This window comes from Panthera onca, chromosome A2, assembly GCF_046562875.1.
Source record: "Panthera onca isolate mPanOnc1 chromosome A2, mPanOnc1 haplotype 2, whole genome shotgun sequence".
Classification (NCBI taxonomy): Eukaryota; Metazoa; Chordata; class Mammalia; order Carnivora; family Felidae; genus Panthera; species Panthera onca.
Window position 1 is genome coordinate 79449804 of NC_138340.1, and position 24634 is coordinate 79474437.

The 24634-nt window shown below is 38.2% G+C and overlaps 1 protein-coding gene across 24 annotated transcripts in view; it reads left to right on the plus strand.

Annotated features, from left to right (window-relative positions):
- Window positions 1-24634, plus strand: part of SRPK2 (SRSF protein kinase 2) — a 393623-nt gene that overhangs the window by 193137 nt on the left and 175852 nt on the right. For all 24 annotated transcript variants that reach the window (XR_009610358.2, XR_009610356.1, XM_060633812.3 and 21 more), the window contains 4 exons: window positions 18461-18569; window positions 19231-19318; window positions 19551-19638; window positions 21925-22031. Coding sequence is in view for 22 of the 24 variants with exons in the window: in XM_060633812.3 (XP_060489795.1) it covers window positions 18461-18569; window positions 19231-19318; window positions 19551-19638; window positions 21925-22031 (392 nt within the window). In the remaining 2 variants the exon portion in view is untranslated. The remainder of the gene's footprint in view (window positions 1-18460; window positions 18570-19230; window positions 19319-19550; window positions 19639-21924; window positions 22032-24634) is intronic.

The following is a 24634-nucleotide window of genomic DNA, read 5'->3' on the forward strand; positions in this document are numbered from 1 at the left end:
GACTGGATTTGTAAAGCAGCCACATGTCACTGTATACCCATCCCCACCAGCAGTATATGAGGATTATCATTTCTCTGTATCCTTGCCAATACTTACTTTTGTTTTGGCCATTCTGTTCTTATGGAAGTGGTATCTCATTGTGATTTTGATTTTCATTTTTAAAAGACTATTGATATTGACCATCCTTTCATATGCTTATTGGCCATTTACATATCTTCTTTGGAGTTTCTATTTGTGTGTGCATGCATATGTACTCACATGAATGTGCTGAGGCCATGGTTCATAGTAACACACGTTGTTTTCACTAGAGAGTCCATGAGAATTTTCCTCCACTCCCAGTACATGGGAAAGTATACTGCTACCCCAGATGTCCTGATTTATTATTAACGGTTTTAACACTGTTGTGATGCCCCCATTTCCTTATCGGCTTTTGATGTTAGAACTTGAGGTTCACACCCATGGTGGAAAGTGACCAAATATGCATATTCCTATAGCTCTTTATTTACTATTAAATTTTTTTTAATGTTTATTTATTTTTGAGAGAGAGAGATAGAGCATGAGCAGTGGAGGGGCAGAGAGAGAGGGAGACCCAGAATCCGAAGCAGGCTCCAGGCTCTGCGCTGTCATCACAGAACCCAACACAGGGCTCTGACTCACAGACTGTGAGATCATGACCTGAGCTGAAGTTGGACGCTTAACCAACTGAGCCACCCAAGCACCCCAGTATAGCTCTTTATATTGTGGAATATATGTTTACTTCTTATTTGCTAGTTCAAAAAATTATTGTGAAAGTTTTATATGCTTAATGTTAAAAATTCAAACAAAGTAGGAAGTAAGCAAAAACTTAAAATTCTCACTTTTACTTCCAACGCTTTTTCACAGTCCCATTTCTCCAAGGTGAATTGAAAGGGTTTATCCAGAAATTAATACGTATATATGCACATCCATCCATATGTGTATAACTTCCATAAATGAAATTGATCTGTGCATAATCCATATGATGCTATTTTTTTCCCAGCAACATGTATGGAATCAGTTTCATGAATCTAAATATAGTTCTGCATCATTGTTTTCTGTATAATGTTGTGTTCTTATTTACTTACTTTAACTGTGTATTGATCAGATATTTAAAGGTTTTCAGTTTTCACTATTGTAAATAATGCTACTGGGAGCTGCTTGTATATTCATCTTATGCATTTGTTTTGAGCATAAATATGTAGAGAGGATTAGCTAGTTTTAAGCACAGCATATTTTGATTTTAAAATGTCAACAGTTGTGGAGCTTGGATGGCTCAGGCACTGGAGCATGTGACTCTTGATCTCCTGGTCGTGAGTTCGAACCCCACATTAGGTGTAGAGATTACGTAAAAATAAAATCTTAAAAAAAAATGTCACCAGTTGCCCTCCAAAAAGATTATACTGATTTATACATATGTTGGAAGTACATGAGTATGGTTCCACATGGCACCACTAACTACATGGTATTACCAATAATCTCTTTGTTTTTATTTTACTCATTTGATTTTTAGGAAGACTGGCTATTTGTATTTAACATTTCTAATGTTAATAATGTCCTTCATATTTTTATTTTATTCTTTTTGTGTCATGTGATGTTGTGTTTATTTTACTTTATTTTAAAACTTTATTTATTTTTGAGAGAAAGAGAGAGAGAGCATGAGCCCTGGAGGGGCAGAGAAAGAGGGAGACACAGACTCTGAAGCAGGCTCCACGCTGTCAGTGCAGGACTCGACGTGGGGCTTGAACTCATGAACTATGAGGTGAAGTTGGACTGAGGCACCCAGGTGCCCCTGTGTTTATTTTTTAAAGAAGATTTAACTCTTAGACTATAATTTCTTCATCATATCTTGATTATGCTTTACTCTTTTGTCCTTTTATATGCTAATTAAAATCATGTTACCTCTTTCTACAACTTTTATTGATCCTTTCAGCCTACTCAGCTCTTTTCACTATGTCACTCCTATTCAGCATGAACGTTCAAACTTGAATCTCTCATCAGACTTCCAGACCCAAACTCTTCCCAGGAGAATACTAATTTTTCCTATGTTAGTAATACAACTGAGATGGTAGTGTTCTAAGACTATTAGGTCTGAGGCATAAAAGTATGAGTTTTCAAGACAGAAGGATATAATAAATAGCAGCATTCAGTTGAGCCACATTTTGAGGAGGGTAAAAGCTAAGACAAGGCCAGTGAGAATTACCTGCAGGGAGAGTTCCCAGTGACACCAATGACTGGGGCCAGTGATGGGTCATGGAGATGTCCAGGCATACTGGAGAGACCATAGCAGGTTCTTGCATGAAACTTAGCCATCAAATGAAGAGAACATTTTATAGCTTGTTGGGGGGTGAGGTCGGATATGAACCAGGGAAAGTTGATTTTGGGACAGGATACCTTGAGCATATTTCTAGGCAGAAGAGAAGCAGTCTGAAGAGAGGTTGAAGGACCAGCAAGGAAAGAATTAAATGAGTGATTTGGGAGGATAGTAGTCTTGGAAAGATTGAGGTTACCTCTTTCTTGCAGAACAGAGGAGCTTTTAACATAGCTGTTGTGGTGAGCAGAGTAATGACTCTTCTGGTTATTATTGTTGTATAACGAATTATCCCAGAACTTGCAGCCTTATGCCAACTTTTAATTTTGCTCATGATTTTATGGATCAGGAATTTAGAAAGGGCAAAGCTAGGATGGTTTGTCTCTGCCTCATGATATCTGTGGCTTCAGCTGAGACATCTCAAAGGCTTGAAGTGACTTGATAGTTGGGCCCTAGAATTATCTGAAAGCTTACTCTCATATCTGGCCCCTGGACCAGAAGGATTGGACCATTAGAACTGCCAGCTGGAACACCTCCATGTGGCTTGGCTTCCTCATAGCATGACGGCTTCAGAGTAGTCAGACTTCTTACTTGGTGCCGGAGTTCCAAAAGCAGATACCTACCTTACAAAGTGACAGTTTCATCGCCTTGTACAGCCTAGCCTCAGAAATCACCCAGTCACTTGTACTACATTCTTTTGTTTGGAAGTATCTCAGAAGCCAGTCAGACCTGTAAAGAAGAGAAGTAGAGAGTTCCTTTTCTTGATAATAGAACATCAGGGTTCTAGAAGAGCAAGTGGTGTGGAAGATACTGTTGGCATCCTTTTTTAGAGAATACAGTTTGTCAGAAGAATGTCACAAGAAATTAAAGGACGTTGCTGACTCCCCAAGTATGTTTAGCTGTATCTGTTTTGGGTGTAATCATTTAACTGCTTTTCCTGGAGCATAAATTCATTTAATACTCTTTTTGTCTGGCATAGATTATAAGCCATAAGTCTGAAGCCACAAGCCTAAAGTCCTAACTATATGTAAATGCTGTGTTGGGTACCTAACATAGGAGTAATTTACAAGTTGGTACATGAGTTAGGCTTTCTCATGATGATTAAACTAAAAAGCATGAATTACTCTTGGATTATAAAACTAGATGGGACTTTAGATTGAGACTCAAAAATAAGTTATTTTTTTTAAATGTTTATTTATTTTGAGAGGGAGAGAGAGAGAGAGCATGAGTGAGCAGGAGAGGGGCAGAGAGAGAGGGAGAAAGAATCCCAAGCAGGCTCCATGCTGTCAGCATGCAATGCTGAGTTCGATCTCACAAATTACGAGATTGTGACCTGATCCAAAATCAAGAGCTGGACACTTTACCAACTGAGCCACCCAAGTGCCCCTCAAAAATAAGTTCTGTTTTCCATATATTTGTTAAAGACCTTTGACTTACACATTTGTAGTCCTTTGAATCTAAAACCTATGTTCTTTTTCCCGTTTTTATATTTTCTTTAGTTGAGAATTGGGATTATTCACAACATGTTATTCTTCATTTTTTACAAGAGATAGATGGGAAAATGCCTGCGGGTGTGTGGTTGAGTCAGATATTGCCGTGTGTTTTCGTACATCCTTGCGCTCTTATGGTCAGTAGGAGCCAAAAGTAACAATAGGCCTTGACGTCTTGAAGGAACTTAATCTTTCAGTTATATATTGATATCTGAGTGCATATAATTATGACCTTTGGTTTTAAATAGCCAGGCAACTGCTCTCAGGGTTCTTTTACTTTAAAAGTGTCTTAGTTACTGAAGTCTCAGTACTTTTCACCTGTCTTCTGATTTCTAAACTCTGCTTTTACCTAAGACTTTCTCATTCTAAAATCAGTTGTTTCCCTAGTTCGTATTTTTTGTTCTTTTGGGGTGGGGTGGGGTGCATGAGCGGTGGAGGGGCAGAGAGAGAGGGACAGTCTTAAGCAGGCTCCATGATCAGTGTGGAGCCTGATGCGGGACTCTATATCACGACTGTGAGATTATGACCTGAGCTGAAATCAGGACTTGGATGCTTAACCAGCTGAGCCACCCAGGCAACACCTCCCCCCCATTCATATTTTAATATATTGTATTTTAACTTATCCAGAACATAATTAATAACCAAGAAGTGAGCCCAGAATCTTTGAGTATATATGAACAATGTCCAGGCTCCTGTACTAAAGCCCGTGTTTACTAAAAGGAGAAAGTGTATCCTTTTAGAATTTGAGTCAGTATCTATTTACTCTTCTTTTGCCCACAACACAACTAAGGAAAAGGCCAAGAAGAAGAAATAAGATGTAAAATCTATAAAAATCATAAAATCCCAATCAATATTACAGCTTTTGCCTGCTTGATGTAGTGATAAAATTTTTAGGCAGAAAGACCACATGTCATGGTGGGGGGGATGTCAGATTGTTATCACACTTCTGTACATCAGCGCTTTAGGCCAAAAGAAAATAGAGTAATGCATTTGACATACTCAAGAAAAGAAATGGTGAGCCAAAGATTTTGTATCCAGTCAGATAGACCTTCATTCATAGAGGACCCACGTAAATTGTTAGGTTACATGCAAATTCTGGGGACATATTTTTCTCTGAGAAATTGGTTTACAAAAAAACCCCTCAAAACTGCAGATAATCAAAATTAATGCAGAAGCATGGACATAAAGACTGATTTCATGAAATGACAAAACTAACACCTGAAAAATTAACACCTCTATCAGTCCTCCAGAGTATTTATCTTACAGCATACTATTAAGTAGATGTTTTTTGTGTTGTTTTTTTTTTTTTTTTTTTTTTTTTGAAGGAGAGAGAGAGAGAGAGAGACAGAGCATGAACGGGGGAGGAGCAGAGAGAGAGGGAGACACAGAATTCGAAGCAGGCTCTAGGCTCTATGCTGTCAGCACAGAGCCTGACGCAGGGCTTGAACCCACGAACTGTGAGATCATGACCTGAGCCTAAGTAGGATGCTCAACCGACTGAGCCACCCAGCTGCCCCTATTAAGTAGATGTATTAACTAGATTCTCAAATGGACTTTAAAGAATCTGTGTTTAGTTTCTGTTGACTGTGTTTTTCAATATAAGGGCAAATTTTATAACAATGTATTTCGTAGAGGAATGGTTTAGATTCTCCTATCAAAGATACATGAAAAGACCAATGGCTATGCCTGGCATAGTGTATTTAAGAAACAATAGAACTTGTTGATAATGAATATAAAATGTGTCTTTTAACTCTCTTTAACTGTGAATTCTGAGATTGGTAGGCTATTAGTATGCACAATATATTTTCAGTGAAATTACACACTTAGTTCTATGTGTATGTATGAGAAAAAAAGCTTGTGACCCAAATTACAGAGTCAAGTGAATCTTTGCCCTTGGTCTCTTAAAAACAGCCATTAACCATTTATGATCTGATGTTTACTCCTATGCATTTTTAAGGACTACCAACAACCTCCAAGGTGCATTTATAGAATACTGTGTGTTTTGGGGAGCCTGGGTGGCTCAGTCAGTTGAGCGTCCAACTTGGGCTCAGGTCATGATCTCGTGGTTCATGGGTTCGAGCCCCATGTAGGGCTCTGTGCTGACAGCTCAGAGCCTGGAGCCTGCTTTGTGGATTATGTCTCCTGCTCTCTCTGCCTCTTCCCCTCTCGTACTCTGTCTCTGTCTCAAAAATAAATAAAACATTTTAAAAAATTAAAAAAAGCACTGTTTTTTTTTTTTAATGGTTGTTCATTTTTGAGAGAGAGTGAGTGCGCAAGCCAGGGATGGACAGAGAGAGAGAGGAGGATAGAGGATCCCAAGCTGGCTCTGCGCTGACAGCAGCGAGCCCAGTGCAGGGCTCGAACTCAACAACCGTGAGATCATGACCTGAGCCAAAGTTGAAGTCAGATGCTCAACCAACTGAGCCACCCAGGCATCCCTAGAATGCTGAGTTCTAAACCATTCTTGCTGGATGATTCAGAATGTTCTAGACTACAGAATGTAGAGATTAGGCTTTTAGAGTCTGGCTTGCCCCAATATGCGATTTGCATGTCCACTGTGGGCTCTGTCATTCTTGAGGGTCTTTTCTAGCAAAGTGAAAGTGTCAACATCACTATAGTTTAGAAAAATTTTGCTGTAGCTACAAAATTATAGCACTAAAATGACAGGAAACCTAGTTATTGATCATAAAAGCAGATAAAATCCTTACTGTATTTGGTTTTTGTTTAGAATCACATTCTAATTTTGTAAACATTGGGAGCTGTTAGCGGACTTTAATTAACCCTTAAATGTTTGTAGATCCCATTATGGCTGTGTTCAGGATCTTATAAATCTTATCACAACTCGATTTCCATCTTAGCAGTTTGTTTTGAGTACTATACATTTTAATTTTGCAGTATAAAAAAATACAAGTTTTCCACTATACAATTCTCTTAGTGGTGTTTTTATATGATATTACTTGGGATATATTTAAATTGTTAGTTTCCTGTTTTCCCTATCTGATCAGAAGACAAATAAAGGGAAATCTTCTAAGGATATACTGTGTTACTAAATTTTGTTCACAATTAATAATGAAAGTCTACCCTTGAGCAACTCTCAAGGCTCTTCACAGTCTGATGCCAGTGTGCTTTTCTTGCTTGCTTTCTTAGCATCAAACACAAGTATTTATTTTATCATGAGCATGCCTTCCTGCTGTTGTAATTTTCCTCATGCTATCTCTTATTCCTTCTGGGCCTTCCTCTGTTTTTCTGTGTAATATTAACCCAGAATTTAAATTTAACCCACATCTTAAACTGGCAAAGCCTTGCGCATTTTCCCCTCACATCATCCCAAGGAACAGAGAACCATCCATGTCTCTTGTGTTCTGTGCTCTCTCTCTCTCTCATGTGTTTATTAATTTGCCTGTTGTGATCCAGGTACTCTGTGGTGAGGATACTATCTCTTGCCCTGGTAGTGTTTAAAATCTTCCAGGAAGACATGAAAAAAAGAATAATTAAAATATTTTGCTCCGTAACAGAACATGATGAGGCATTATGGAGGTACATAAGACAAGCACAGGACAGAAACTTCTCCTCAGCCAGGAAAATCAGGAAATACTTTCTAGGAGAGGACCTTGTTTGAGCTTATCCTGAAAGATAAGTAGCTGTTGATTGTATCCGAACACTTTCACATAGTGGAGACATTTTACACATAAAATACATAGAATACAATAGACAAATAGATGAGGAAATTCTAGAATAAAAATAATTAGTTACATTAAGGTTGATACATAAAGGTTTATTAATAGATATATGTACAATTAAAAAATGTTGCACATTTTCCTCTGTTTCTTGGTCATCAAGGAAGGAAATGCAGTGGTTATGAGACTGACAGTTTTCATAAGAGGAAAGTAAACTAGTCACTCTAAACTTCTTGGTGCTGAAGATAAATCTAACAAGAACCAAGACATTTCTGAGATTTTACTCTTCTTGCAAGCTAACAAGTTAGCCAGCCATTTTCATAGTGCTTACAGAAGACATGAGACTCCCGAGTCAGAAATAAAGGATTTTATTACTTACAGCACCACAAGCAGCATGTACTCATGTTCATACTGGTTCCCCTTACCCTCCAAATCCCACAGGGCCATGTGGAGGCAGGCCCAGGTGGATGCTTTGCACACCATGGAGCGCCAAGCTTAGGAAGCTCTAATCTTTTATGGGCATGCAGCCACACCTCCCCGCCTTTGTTCCTGAGGGGACATACTTATCATACTGGACAGAAACCACTGCGCCCTCTTCTCCAGAAGGAGATGGTATGTCTGTTTTCCAAAGTTACTCACTTTGGAAAACCTTGAAAGGTAGTCTGGAACAAAGGCTACCAAGGTCTCTGTTCAAAAGATGTTCAGAGGGAGGGGAAGGAAAAAAAAAAAAAAAAAAAAAAAAAAAGAGGTTAGAGGGGGAGAGAGCCAAAGCATAAGAGACTGTTAAAAACTGAGAACAAACTGAGGGTTGATGGGGGGTGGGAGGGAGGGCAGGGTGGGTGATGGGTACTGAGGAGGGCACCTTTTGGGATGAGCACTGGGTGTTGTATGGAAACCAATTTGACAATAAATTTCATATATTAAAAAAAAAAATAATAAAATAAAATGACTTTAATTTTTATTTATTAAAAAAAAAAAAAAAAAAAAGATGTTCAGATAATCTGGTTGGTTCTGGACAGGATTTTCTCATGAGGTGTTACAGTCATGCTGAGGCTGCAGTCATCTGAAGGCTTGACTGACCCAAAGGATCTCCTTCTCTCATCATTTCACTGGCTGTTGGAAGGTCTGAATTCCTCATGCTGTTTGACTAGAGGCTTCAGTTACTTGCCATACGAGCCTCTCTACAGGGCTGCTCTCAACAAGCAGCTAGCTTAGCAGAGAGAGGGGAGAGAGAGCAACCATGATAGAAGCCAGCGTTTTAATAAGACAATGATAAGCCCCACTTTTTTTTTTTTTTTTTTTTTTTGATACTCGTATCACTTGGGAAATTACATTTAACTTGAATTTTGGAAATCTTGGTACTTTTATATTTTAATGTTTGGATAAACCATTAATAAAAAGATAAGTTTCTACAATCAACTTGATATATCACATCAATAAAAGAAAGGATAAAAAGCATGTGATCATTTCAATAGATGCAGAAAGAGCATTTGATAAAGTACAACATTAATTCATGGTAAAAACCCTCAACAAAGTAAGTTAGAGGGAACGTACCTTAGCATAATAAAGGCCATATATGAAAAAAAAAAAAAAACCCAGCGAACATCATATTCAACAGGGAAAAATTGAGAGCTTTTCCTCTAAGGTCAGGAACAAGACAGGGATATCCAGTCACACCACTTTTTCTCATCCTGGAAGTCCTAGCAACAACAGTCGACAACAAGAAGAAATAATAGGCACCCAGATCAGTAAGGAAGAAGTAAAGCTTTGGCTGTTTGAAGATGACCTGATACCACATGTAGAAGACCCAAAAGATTCCACCAAAAAAACCTGCTAGAACTGATAACTGATTTCACTAAAGTTGCGGGATACAAAGTCATATACACAAATCTGTTGCATTTCTGTACATCGATGATGAAGCAGCAGAAAGAGAAATTGAGAAAACAGTCCCATTTACAGTTGCACCCAAAAATAATAAAATACCTAGGAATGAATTTAACCAAACTGGTGAAAGACCTGTACTCTGAAAACTACAAACATTGATGAAAGAAATGGAACGATATTCCATGCTATGGGTTAGAAGAAAAACACTGTTAACATGTCTATAATAACCAAAGCATAGGTTTAAAGCAGTCCCTATCAAAATACCAACAGCATTTTTCATAGAACTAGAACAAACAATCCTAAAATTTGTATGGAACCGCAAAAAACCCCAAATGGCCAAAGCAGTCTTTAAAAAGCAAAGCAAAGCAAAGCTGGAGGTACACAATTCCAGACTTCAAGTCATGTTACAAAGCTGTAGTAATCAAAACAGTATGGTACTGGCACAAAAATAGACACATAGATCACTGGAACAGAGTAGAAAACCCAGGAATAAACCCATAATTATATGGTCAATTTCCGATAAAGCAGGAAAGAATATGTAATAGGAAAAAGTCTCTTCAACAAATAGTGTTGGGAAGGCTGGACAGCCACATGCAGAAAAATGAAACTGGACCACTTTCTTATACCATACACAAAAATAAACTCAAAATGGAATAGAGACCTAAATTGAGACCTGAACCCATAAAAGTCCTTGAAGAGAGCACAGGCAGTAATTTCTCTAACATTGGCTATAGCAGTATTTTTCTAGATATGCCTCCTGAGGCAAGGGACATAAAAGCAAAAATAAACGGTAGGGACTACATCAAAATAAAGAGCTTCTACAGAGCAAAGGAAACAATCAAAACCAAAAGACAATCTCCTGAAGATATTTGCAAATGACATAACTGATGAAGTGTTGGTATCCAAAATATATGAAGAACTGATACAACACCCAAAAAACAAATAATCCAATTAAAAAATGGGCAGAAGACATGAACAGACATTTCTCCAAAGAAGGCATCTACCTGGCCAACAGACACATGAAAAGGTGCTCAGCATCACTCATCCTCAGGGCAATGCAAATCAAAACCATAATGAGATATCACATCACACTTGTCAGAATGGCTAAAATCAAAAACACAAGAAACAACATGTGTTGGGTAGGATGTAGAGAAAAAGAAACCTTCTTGCACGCTTGGCGGGAATGCAGGCTAGTACAGCCACTGTGGAAAACAGTATGGAGGTTCCTCAAAAAACAGAACTACCCTCCAATCCAGTAATTGCACTATTAGGTATTTACCCCAAATGAAAACGCTAATTGAAATGGATACACACACCCTTATGTTTTTTGCAAGGTTATTTACCATAGACAAACTGGAAGCAGCCCAAGTGTCCATCAGTAGCTGAATAGATAAACAAGATGTGTATATGTACAATGGAATATTACCTAGCCGTAAAAAGAATGAAATCTTGCCATTTGCAGCTATGTGGATAGAGAGTATAATGCAAAGAAGAATAAATCAGAGAAAAACAAATACCATATGATGTCATTCATTTGTGGAATTTAAGATACAGGTGAGCAAAGGAAAAAGAGAAGGCCAAACTAGAAACAGACTCTTAACTGTTTCTGTTCTGGTTTTCAGAATGAAGGTAGGGTATGTGTGGGGTGGGGAGTGAAACAGGTGATGGGGATTAAGGAATACACTTATTATGATGAGCATTGGGTAATGTATAGAATTGTTGAATCACTATATTTAAATTTTTTTTTGATGTTTATTTTTGAAACAGAGACAGAGCGTGAGTGGGGGAGGGGCAGAGAGAGAGGGAGACAGAATCTGAAACAGGCTCCAGGCTCTGAGCTGTCAGCACAGAGCCTGATGCGAGGCTTGAACCCACGAACCGTGAGATCATGACCTGAGCCAAAGTCGGACGCTTAATGGACTGAGCCACTCAGGCGCCCCTGAATCCCTGTATTTTATACCTGAAACTAATATAGCACTGTATGTTAACTCTACTGGAATTAAAATAAAAACCTTAAAAAAAGTAACTTTCTTTCTTTATGACATTTGACAGCTATAAATCATCATATCTGGAGTGTCACAAAACTTTTGCTGATTGGGCTACGTTAATGAATTCAATTACACTTTGGGTCAGTTCATTTTACCATCTTAAGTAGCTCTAGACACTACCCTGAATCCTGGCCTGCTGACTCATTAATCTGTGTCATTAGTCGTAGTGGGTTTGGATAATGGCAGAACAACAGTAAACACTTAGCTGGCACTTAATATGTCCCCATGTGTGGTTCTGAGCGAGTGACCACAGGGGCAAGAGTAACCCAGAGAAAAAGAGCAATTTGCTCAGTGTTAACTAGCTAGTAAATGCTGGTGTGATTCAAATCATAATCCTTTTTGAAACACATACCTGAATGAGTAATTGCTAGTAGGCAAGAGCTTAAAATTATTTGTTGGACTTTATATTAACATTTCATATATTCAGTGTCTCTCAATCTATGTGTTATACTTATATCTCTGGCTCTACTGCAAAAATTGTTTCTGCATTTATTTTATACTCAAGTGAGTTTTGTTGTTACTTCTTTTGGTCATAAATAAATAGGAACCCTCTTTTGAAGGATTTTCCTTTGCTCTGAGTTTCCCTGTAGCGTTCTCTCCCATTCATTAGTGTTACAGAGACTATTTGGTATAATGACAGAGATTATATTCATGAGGGTTTTTTTTTTTTTTTTTTCAGTTTATTTATTTATTTTGAGAGAGGGGAAGGGGCAGAAAGAGAATCCCAAGCAGGCTCTGTCCTGTCAGCAAGGAGCCCGATGTGGGCTCGAACTCAAAAACCGTGAGATCATGACCTGAGCAGAAGTCAGATGCTTAACCAAGGCACCCAGGCACCCCCTTTTCAATCTTTTAATCTAGGAATGAGCCCCCTCTTCTTATAGTTCCCTGGCAACTTTAAGTCTGATGCTGCCTGTAGGTTTTTCACAGAGGCGTTTCTGTTCTTGCTTTGTCAAGAATTTTGATCAGGAATTCATGTTGGACATCAGGAAATGTTTTTTTTCTGTGTTTATCTAGCTGATCATATGTTTTCTAAGTTTTTATTCCTGGAATAAACCCCAGTTGGTCATGGAGTATTAACTGTTTTATATATTGTTTAATTAGATTTGATAAAATTTCATTTCGGTTTTTATATTGCCATCATGGGGAAAATTGGTCTGTAGGTTTCTTACCCTTTGCCAGCGTTTGGAATGAAAGTAATGCTGGCTTCATAGAATGGGATTGGGAGTGTTTCCTCCTTTTCAGTTTTGAAGTGTGTAGAATTGTTAGTATTTTTCCTGTAAATGTGTGAGATTATTCACCAATTCATTTTTTTATGGGAAAATAAACTACAAACTGATTTTTAGAAAACCAATATAAAGTTATTTAGGTATATATTTCTTGATTAGAGGTTGGGTATTTTGTGTCTTTCACGGTATGTGTCCATTTCATCTATGTTTTCATATTTATAGGCATAAAATTGTTTGTAATACTCTCTTATTATTCTTCTAATAGCTGTAAAAGTATGTAGTGGTGTCACCTCACTCATATTGCTAATTCGTGTTTTCTTACTTTTGTCCATGGTCAACTTAGCCAGTTTATGATTTTAATTTTCTCATAGAGCCAGCTTTTGGTTTCACTGATTTGTTTTTCTATTTTTTATGCTTATTTCACAGATTTTGCTATTATTTTTATTCTTTTTTCCTTCTGCTTACATTGGGTTACATTTGTTCTGTTTCTGTTTTCTTAGTCTGGAAACAGCTTATTGATTTGAGATCTTTTTTTCTTTTCTGATGTAGACATTTAGAGCTCTAAATATTCCTCTTAAGTGTTAATGTTTCTAGCAACATTTCACAGATTCTGATCTTCTTTTTTTTTTTTTTTTTTTTTTTTTTTTTTTAGCATTTATTTTTGAGAGACAGCGTGTGTGGGGGAAGGGCAGAGAGAGAGGGAGACACAGAACCTGAAACAGGCTCCAGGCTCTGAGCTGTCAGCACAGAGCCTGACACGGGACTCGAACTCATGAACTATGAGATCATGATCTGAGCTGAAGTTGAACACTTAACCGACTAAGCCACCCAGACGCCCCATCACAAATTCTGATCTTAAGTTTTCACTTTCATTTAGTGTAGAATACTTTATAATTTCCTTTTGATTTCTTCTTTAACCCATCGGTTATTTTGAAATGGGTTAGTTTCTCAATTTTGTGGTATTTTCTGTTACTCATTTCTAATTTAATTCTGTTGTGGTCTGAGAGCATGCTTTATGCATCTTTTAATTGATGTTGAAACTTGTTTTATGCCCAGTATTTGGTTAATGTTGATACGTGTTCCATGTATTAAAAAATATATATTTGCTGTTGAGTGTTCTCTAAATGTCAATTACATCAAGTTGGTTGATGGTATATTCAAATCTTCCATATTCTTAGTGCTTTTCTGTCTACTTGTTCTATTACCTTTTGAGGAAAGGAACATAGAAATCTTCAGTGATTCCCCAGATATGTCTGTATTATCGTTCTGTGAACAGATTTCTTTTTAGCGTCCCTTCCTTTTTTAAGACTGTGTTGGAAGTGATTCTCAAGTATTTTCTATGACTTTTGAAAGCCTTCATTGGTTAGTGAGAGAAACCTCCCCATCACAGTACTGAGAAACTAGTGTCTATTAAAAAAAAAAAAAAAGTAATAATATACCTTCAGTGGAAAATAAAGACTTTGCTGCAAATCCTTCCAGACTATTGTATCTGACAGAATTCTGAACTTTTGATTCAGTCAAATTGATTAATTTGGGCTCAGCAAGGAAAAGGGAGTCCTCTTTATCTTTGACCAGTAATTCCAGAACCGCTAAGAAACATCATTTTAGAATTGTCTTCTTTGGATCCCTAATACTACAAATAGAACCTGAGTTACACTTTTTGTGAATGTGCTGGAGGACCAGGAGTCAGAGAAGAAATCAGTGAATGAATGTAATTACTTAATCCATTTTTATTCTCTTGTATTTGTAATCAAATCTAATATTTTTGTTCTAACGTTCTTTAAAAATCAGAGGAAAACTTCTCAGTGCTAAGTGCATGACCTTTACACTAAATAATACACACAGTGAAATACAAATATGTCAGCCAAACCCCAAAGCCATGGTAGTTGTCAAGTGCTTGAGTCTTTCTGGTACTCTGCCCAATGCCACGAGCAGGGTCTACTCCAGTACTGCCTGTGGTACAGCAGCAATAGGAGAGGCTCTTGTGTAGTCTGTGACTGGTCGTGAGATTCCTTGTGTGCTAGGTGGTGTTCTGAGCCATGGAGTGGCCATCGCTAATGGTCATTATGGGTGCATGCTGTTAGCTGATCTCAGGGAACTGGAGAATTTTTTTTGGCAGAGTTCCTGAAGGGTCCATTTTCTCTAATTCCGCGGGTGTTCGTTAGGTTGATGTGGTTGCTCTGCTCTGGGGAGTCATGCTCAACCTTTCTGGCAGCATGAGTATTAGTTACCCTTCTGTGACAAAGAGATTGAGAAATGGTCAGAAGAGACTTATTTTCTGTAGCAATCTGGGAGTTAGGGTAGGAGAATATGTAGAATATAGACTTGAAATTGTCAAATTTATGTCAAATGTTCAAAATAAAAGGATAGATGTTTTAGCACTTTTATTCAAAAATTGCTTCTCTGCCTCTCTTGTTTAGTTGGCCTGTTTTTAGGTATGTTATTCTTTCTTTTTCTTCTTCTTCTTTTTTTTTTTTTTTTTTTTTATCCTCTGCTAGGTTACATTATTCTTAGCTCATCTCTGGGCTCCTGAGATAAATGGACTAAACTAGTAATTTCCTTTCTTCAACTTTCAAAGTCCCATTGAGAAAAGGAGCAGCTGGCTTCTGCTGTGATTACATTGGAAACCGCGCTCTTCTGTTCTTGCCCATGTGGACGCACTCTGGGCTGTTTGAGAATTCAAATCTGAAACATAGCATAGCGATACCAGTTTCTTCTCTTTATGCATAATTAAATTATTTTTAAACTAAGCGACTTTAGTGTTGGCACTAATATGCAATTAAGTAGTCAGGAGCTTTTAATTAAGCTATCAAGTGTTCCCTGTATACTAAGTCCAGGAAATAGTCCTACAGTTGTTGAAAATGAAGCTCATTTCTTCCTGGTGGACACAGTGTGGACTTTGGAGTCAGACCCAGTTTCCAGCCCTGAACCTACTAAGCACTATGTCTGAGACTTGTGTCCGTTTCAGCAGTGGAGAAACCGTACCATCTGCTTGGTGGGGTGGTTGTAAGAAATTTCAGAGACACCGGCGTTTCCTAAATACTTTGTGTTGTGAGGGGTGCCTGGGTGGCTCAGTCGGTTAAGCGTCCGACTTCGGCTCAGGTTGTGATCTCACAGTTCGTGGGTTCGAGCCCCACATTGGGCTCCGTCCTGACAGTTCAGAACCTGGAGCCTGCTTCGGATTCTGTGTCCCCCTCTCTCTGCCCTTCCCCTGCTCACGCTTTGTCTCTGTTGCTCTCTTTCTCAAAAATAAATAAACATTAAAAACACAATTAAAAAAAATAAAAAAAAAATACTTCGTGTTGTGAAATGTGACTTGTTTTTTTGAAGGAATCATTTCCTGTGCAAATATGTCTGGAATTTGCAGCAGGCTCCCTTCTCTTTGAGGTCCCTTCATGCATGAAAACTTTGGGCTTTTAGAACCCTTTTGGTCAAGAATCCTCTCTGCTTCGTTGAACTTTGCATTTCCCAAACAGACTTCTCCTCTCTTCTTCTCCCCACCCTTGCCATGGAACGTTATGGAACATATTGTAGTTTATGTTTCTTTTCATGGAACGTGGTTTTGAAAATAAAGTGCCTAGTACAATGCCCCTAATTTGTACTGGGTAAATTATAGGTTTTTTCCTCCTTCTTTTCAGTGTTAATGTTAATGGTTCAAAACTGAATTGTAAACTCAGAGCCTACTTCAATTGTAGTCTAACCTTCTCAGTAAGTAATCAGCCATTTTTTTCTTCCAGTTTTTTTTTGAGATGTATTTAATAATATTATTAAATTAAAATATTATTAAATACTGTATAAGCACTGTATAAACTTAAGGTGTACAGCATAATGACTTGATATATGTGTCTATTGTGAAATGATTACCACAGCGAGTTTAGTCAGCACCCATCCATCCATTTAATAATTTGCTATATTTTATTCCTCATTTATTATCTTTTAGTTCATATCTTTTACCCAAAATGTTGTTAAAGACTTTGATGTTAAAATACGAGAAATGCAGTGTACTGGTAGGAGAGTAAGAATCTTGCAGCGCAGTGTCTGGTTAAATTCCTGCTTCACTAGTTCATTTAAGTAACATTTTAAATATTCATAAACATTCATAGTATTTCTTGGAAGTTTGCTCCTAGCACTCTGAAAGATACTTAGGTGTAGTAAAAGATGTGGCGTAGATACTTCCTGCACCTACTTTGAGCCTCTGAACACTAGGTGGAAACCATGCATGTCTTTCTTGAGTGACTTGTAAGAATTCTGTAGATTTAAGAAGTGAGAAATAACAACTTTGCAGTAAAAAAGCGGATGTTAAAAGAATAAACAGTAGGAGAGTATTTTGTTGTTTTAGTAAGAAATGAAGATAGATAAAAAGAATAAAAGTAATTTTATGCCCAGAGATATTTGTTGCTAACATCTTACCCTCCTAGATTTTTTCTTGTGTAGCCCACAAAAATAGTACCATGTTTATACACGCTGCTTTGTAGCCGGCTTATTTTACTTGCACATGCGAAGTAAAGGGCTTTTTACGCCAGATATCTGTGAAAGCACCCTTATCTTTCCCGAGTATCTGCCTTAACAGCGTGCCCTCTCTCACTCTCCAGCCTGTTTCTCAGCAGAAGTTGGAGGTTGGAAGAAGAGTGAGGAGAGGAGCAAGCTGTCTTGGAGGGTAAACTGTTGTACCTTATATGATTCCTTATTGGCTGTGTGTAAACTATTGGTGTGTGCAGAATTAGGCAGAGTACGCATCCTTTATTTCGCTGAGTTATGTTATACTGATCCAAAAGGATTTGCATTGAATTTATTGCTTAGAAGAAGAAGAAAAGTTGTTTGGAAAGATCAAAAGCTGGCATGTACGTATTATGTACACCTAGAATTAATAATAAATCTGAAATTCTTCGGGCACCTGGTGGCTCAGTCATTTGAGCATCCGATTTCAGCTCAGATCGTGATCTCAGAGTTCGTGAGTTTGAGCCCCGCGTTGGGCTCTGCTGACAACTCAGAGTCTGGAGCCTGCTTTGGATTCTGTCTCCCTCTCCCTCCCCTCCTGCTCCCCCCTCCCCCCCTTCCCCCTTCTTTCCTCCTCCCGCCTTCCCTCCCCCTCCCCCCCTCTCCACTTGTCTCCCCCTCTTCCTCTCTTCCTCTCTCCCTGTTTCCCTCTCCCTCTCAAAAATAAACTTTAAAAAATTTTTAAATAAAAAATCTGAAATTCTTGTAATGGAGTACTGGATGGTTTGTTTACTTTCTAAGTTAAATCCAAACAAACAAAAAGCCAAGTAGAATGGCAAAGGACATTTTTCTCTTGATGAAAGATATTTTTGAGAAAACTGTTAGATTGTTAAACATATTTTGATCTGATTTTATTAGTTAGAGCTTGATTACATGGTATCAAGAACTGACAAAAGAGGGAGCTTGGATTAAGCTCAGTTGGTAGAACATGTGACTCTTGATCTCAGGGTTTTAAGTTCAAGCCCCACAAAGTGTAGAGATTACTTAAAAAGAAATGAAGTCTTGGGGTGCCTGGGTGGCACAGTCGGTTGAGTGTCTGACTTCTGCTCAGGTCATGATCTCTGGTTTGTGAGTTCGAGCCCCACGGTGGCCTCTGTGCTGACAGCTTGCGGCAGGAACCTGGCACCTGCTTCTGATTCTGTCTCTCTGCCCCTGCCCTACTCATGCTCTGTCTCTGTCTCTCTCTTTCAAATATAAATAAACATTTAAAAAATAATAATAAAATCTTTAAAAAAAAAAAAAGAAAAACTGACAAAGGAAGAGAATTTATTACTATTTCTCTGAAATTAAAAAACAATTTTTTTAATCAAAGGTGGCTACCATCCGGTGAAAATTGGAGACCTCTTCAATGGCCGCTACCATGTCATTAGGAAGCTAGGATGGGGACACTTCTCAACTGTCTGGCTGTGCTGGGATATGCAGTAAGTGTTCTTTGTCATTCGTGCATTTCATTTCTGGTCTAGTTCAACCTTTATAAGACAGGCTGGCTGAGGAGCAGAGGTGTTTGTTTGGTGGCCTGAGAGGACGTAGCACAGGCCTGCTCCACCCAGCTAGACATTCCCCCCCCAGTCCGAAGTTCTCTTGTCGGTTATCTTAACGTATTAACTTCCTTCTGTTTATATATCTGCAGCTTATTCAGTGATACTGCATGACATTGGACATACTGTTCTTCTAGTAATTCATGCGCAGCAGAAAAATATTCAAACGTAAAATAATAACGTATAGGCCTTTAAATCAGTGTTCTGACTTTTTTAAAAAAGTCATGAGCCCATAGTATAAAACTGCACCGCTGCCCAGTGTACATATACATACGTACTAAAACAGAAATGTTAACAGAGTAATACTGACTCTACATGATGAACTCTGACATTTTCCCAGTCTACCTTATTCTTATTAGGAAAAAACAAACACACAACAAAAAAGAGATTATTTTGATCCATGAAACTGTTGCTTAATTATGGCCACACAGTTTGAAAAGTACTATTTTAAAGGAAAGGTTATTAAATGTTTCTGTTTATTGAATAGATCTTATTATAATGATCACTTCTGATAATATAAAAAATATGCATTTTTTTTTTAAAGGGGGAAAAGATTTGTTGCAATGAAAGTTGTAAAAAGTGCCCAGCATTATACAGAGACAGCCTTGGATGAAATAAAATTGCTCAAATGTGTAAGTACTGCAAAAATGTGAATAATGTAAGAAAAATTAATGACTTAAAATTTTATAGAGGAATTTTTTTAGGTTTTACTAATTAAAATTGAATTTATTTTTTATAAATTCAAATACTGAACCATTTATTTTTAAAAACATTACTTTTACTAAGACATTTTTGATTGGTATAATGGAAATGACTTTCAGTCTTAAATGCTTCCTGTTCTTGAATTCATTTTTCTTTCCATAGGTTCGAGAAAGTGATCCCACTGACCCAAATAAAGACATGGTAGTACAGTTAATTGATGACTTCAAGATTTCAGGCATGAATGGAATACGTATCCTTATTGACAGTTCTTCTGCTTCCTAATGGCTAAATTATAATGTAGCTTTTCTTTTTACTTTTAAAACATGGCAGTATTTCAAACTCATTTAAACTTCTGTTTCCTGTGCTCCATCACTGTCCATATAATGCCTCTAGTATGATCACCGAGTGTTGTAAAATGGTATGCCAAAATATTCCCCAATTCCTGCCAATCTGTTTCGGTGTCTTGGGTAATCTCTCTGGGGCCGTACAATTACTCAGCATCCTTCTTGTACATGCTGCTAGCTCTTTGACATTCTTCTTGTCCAAGCACTGGGGTCTACCTTCAGTATCAAGCTGGGGAGTGCCTTACATATGTATAAGTAGAGAGCAGAGAAAGATTAGCCGCAGTCATCTTTACACATTACAAGGAGCAAAAGATCGGCTGTGTCAAGAGCCAGGGTCTTCCCTTGACTGATCTTTTGCTCCCTCCTTTATATCATGTTTGGAACAGATCTTGATATTTGACCTGCTCAGGCTCCAGAAACCTGAGGACAAAGCCATCCCCCAGCCCAGATCGACATCCTGTTTCTGCATCTCCTAAGCCTTAATCTTCTAGGGAAGCACTCCCTGCATATGTTTGAAGGAGATTCTGTATTTCTTCTAGAGATTGGACTCGAGGGTACTAGTAAGTGCCATTGCCTGCTGCTGTCACCTTGCCCTTTGCCTCAAGATCATTTCTGCTAGCTGCTGAGTGCATTTCCACCCTTGGTAGATAGGAAGATAGAGCTGGTCCTCTGCTCTGTCCCCAGGTGAGCCTGTCTGTGAGCAGGCGTGGCAGCCCCTCCTCCTGTATCAGTTCTGCAAGGCAGTTTGCTGGGATAGCTGACAGGGTCTCTTTGGAGAAACCACCTGATTTATGGGCAAGTATACATTCCAGTGGCTATTCTTACCTTTAAATAAATTGCTCAGAAACCATTATGGTCCCATTTGGTCAGTGCTTAGAACTATTGGCCTTTGGCTCTGTGTCTTTTACTAACTTTAGTCCTTAGTTTGCCATTTTTTATAAAGAGTTGGGAAATAAAACTTCTGGCTTTAGATTATCTGTGCATGAATCTGTAATGTTCTTGAACACTGTAGAAATATTTTGTTTAAAAAAAATACTTAAAGTGACAAATATTGTGGTAATGTGAGTGGTAGATCCAGGTATTGTAGAAAGTATTAAATCAACCAACCTGTTTTAATAACCTATCTGTCAGCTTGCAGGGATGAACAGTATATTCTCAAAGGCTTTCAGAGCCAGTTGAAGTTTTCCTGTATGAATGATATGAATATATTTGTATGATGGACTCTGGTGGATCATAGTTCTGGAGAGTCCGTGATTGACTAGAATTTCTATTGGGGGAAAAAAAGCACCCAGATTCCTGAGATTTCATTATTTTAGGTGGGTCTTAGTGCCATGTCTTATATTGTCATCTTGTGTTATTGAAAGCTGCCTATAGTGTTAAAGTTGATCTAGTTCCGCAGTGAAAGATAGTACTGAAGGAAAAGATTAAATGTCTTCATTATGTTTTTTAAATTTCTATTTTATAAAGTGTTCTATGGAATGGAAATTTATTTTTTTATTTTTTTAACGTTTATTTTTCAGACAGAGAGAGACAGAGCATGAATGGGGGAGGGTCAGAGAGAGAGGGAGACACAGAATCCGAAACAGGCTCCAGGCTCTCAGCTGTCAGCACGGAGCCCGACGCGGGGCTCGAACTCACGGACTGTGAGATCATGACCTGAGCCGAAGTCGGACGCTTAACTGACTGAGCCACCCAGGGCCTGTGGGATGGAAATTTAGACAGTCAGGGAGGATACCTAAGACATTTTTGTTGTTGTTGTTGTTTTCCTCTCATCAGTTTTTATGAGGTTTCAGCCTGGTTCACTTTTCATTAAGGCTGATTATCAGGAAGGAGGGTGTTGAAATGATCCAGAGCACAGGGAGGTGTGGGGTTGGGTCGTGGTCCATCCGGACCGTGTGATGCCAAAGAGCACTTCCAGCTCCTGGGTTCACTGTGGTCACTTCTGTGTATGGTGGTGAGCACATTGTTTGAACGTGACGAGCACGCACTGAGTAACATATAGGATATGAGTACTTAGTGTTAGATTTCTTCATTCAGGTGAGAAACAGCAGGTGACCACTTGTGGTATTATTGATACTAGTGATGTTGCATTTCATAAAGAAAGAAATGCCAAGTGCTACAGCGATGGCTGCTTTGAGTAATTGCATCACTCCAGGAAATGTATCTGCAGATGGTCCTTAACCGTGTCCCAGATGTCTGCATGGTCTTCGAAGTGCTTGGCCACCATCTCCTCAAGTGGATCATCAAGTCCAACTACCAAGGCCTCCCAGTACGTTGTGTGAAGAGTATCATTCGACAGGTGAGGACATGAAAACAGCCCCCGCCCTCCATTACCTAACTGGCTAGCCTTTCAACACGGATTCCTGTTCTTAAAAATATGCTTAGCATACACATGTGCACACACACACACACACATTTATACACACACACGTATAAATATATATAATTTTTATTTTACATATATACATGTATATTACAGTGCATAACATTTTGAACTTGTTATGTCAATTTTATATTTATTTAATGATATGCCATCCTGTCTTGTAAAGAGAGACATTTGTAAATGTCAGGCATGCATTTCTTTTGGTGTATTGATCTTTTATTTAAAGTAAATGGTATGATATACTGAGAGATTGTTTTATCTAATGTCATTACTACAAAATGTCCCACTTAGTTCCTTAGAAAATAGTTCAGAAGAAATAGATAATTTGTGTTTGTTTACTATTTCTGCATATCTTTGGATAGAGTCTAGATGAAAGATAATACAAGGCATGTTTAAGTTGTATAGGGAGGGGGCTCTTGGGTGGCTTAGTCGATTGAGCGTCTGACTTGGGCTCAGGGCATGATCTTTTGGTCTGTGAGTTCGAGCCCGACGTCAGGCTCTGTGCTGACAGCTCAGAGCCTGGAGCCTGCTTCGGATTCTGTGTCTCCCTCTCTCTCTGTCCCTCCCCCGCTTATGCTCTGTCTCTCTCTCTGTCAAAATAAATAAAAACATTAAAAAATTTTTAAAAATAAAAGTTGTATAGGGAGTATTGTATTAGATTTGTATTTTGTTCAATTGCCTTGACAAAAGAAAACCTCTAGCTGGGGTCTGGTTCGGTTATGATGTTCCTGCAAATATTTCTAGAATGAAAATATACACATATCAGAGATCTGGTAATGAGAAATGTTTACCAGATTCAGTTTTCTGTATGGGATATATCAGTCTGTGCTCCTCATTGCCTTGCTAGCCTAAATTAGGAAAGTTGGAGATATGACTTACTCCGAATTATCTGTTCTGACATCATGGATAATTGCCCAGGATAATGCTGCAAAGGAAGTAATATGGGGGGGGTGGGTGGAGGGGGCGGGGGTTGTTGCCTGGTTTGCTTGAGAAGAGGATTAGGTGATTTGGTGCCCTTCTCTTGTCCCCAGGGCCCAGAGCTTGAGCAAGACCTGCTCAGGGGTTTCCAGACCTGAAATACAGGCCTCAGTTCAGAATTCTTACATAGGTAAAGAATCAGGGAATGGTTTACAATTAAGAATTGTGAATTCAAGAGAAGCCTACAAAAGAACCTTCCTTACAATTGTAGTATAGATAGTATTTGCACATATGCATATAAGTAGGTTTTTAACTTTTGAAATTGTGTATAGGTAGCATTGTTGAGTCAGCCTGAGTGTTCACCATTTACGTTTGTCTCTTTGCAGTGCAAATTGGCAGCTTGTCTTCTAACATTATATATGTTACACAGGAAGAGAGGCTGGAGGGAGAGGGGCTCTTTGCCTTGGCTTATACAGTGGAATGCTGTACTTGTACATAGTATTATGTTAGGTACACAGACTTGTGGCCAGATTTTGTTTAATAATATCTGTTCCCCTTTAGACTTTAGATAGTAGCACTTTAGTATTTTAACATGGTTAATAGCTCAAATGAAAAAACAATTTCCCTTTAACATGGTGTGGGAGGGGGGTTGTGATTAACGTCAGTTGGAGTTTTTCAATCCCTAAATAACACTTCAGTATTTATAACTATCAGTGGCAACTCTAAACTCTGAAAAAAATCATCTTGTTAAAACTCTGAAAAAATTTCTTAATTATCTCTGATAAACCCTGAAAATATTAAGATTTACTTATTCTAACAAAAAGTAAATAATTTGAGAAATACCGCCTTGCATATATTTCACGTAGGGTCTGTCTTTCCCTTGAACCCCGTACTTTGAAAGACATGTGCAGTTGCCACAGCGAATGACCATGTCACAACTCAGGCTGGGCAGTGAAGGAAGGTGACTTCCCAGAGGAACCATTCGTATTTATTTTGTGTTCCAGAAAAGGGAAACAAAATGTAGCCTTTCATAGCAAATGAAAGAGTCTGTAAATCTAAAGATGAAATCCTTGGGGTTTAATGGAATTTTAGTGGGTACTTGCTGAATAAACAAATGATTTTAATGACTGTGTTATCCTCAGTGTAATTCACATACACTGTGCTTTGCAGGCTGAGAACTTGAGTGTTCCACTGGTCTAAAATTTCAAGATGCAGTTTTCATTTTCTGTACTTAGTTATTGTAGGCAGTATTAGAAGTTTTGTGTATATATGTGTGTGTGTGTGTGTGTATATATATATATATATATATATTTTTTTTTTTTTTTTTTTTTTTAAGAAGAATACGGAGTCTGGATTTTCCCCCCTAAATTTGTAACTTTCAAAGCAGTAAATTGATATATATCCCAGTTAATAATCTATATATCTGAGTTTCCCTTCATTCCCTTTGATTCAGTCTGTGGATTCAGTATTTTAATCCTTTATTAATAGACCTCACAGTTACATTGCTTCCCAGAACCAGACTAGGTACACCAGCTTTCTAATACCCTTCCACTGTGTGGCCTCCTCTGCCTTCAGTCAGGCTAACCCTGTGTGACTCACCC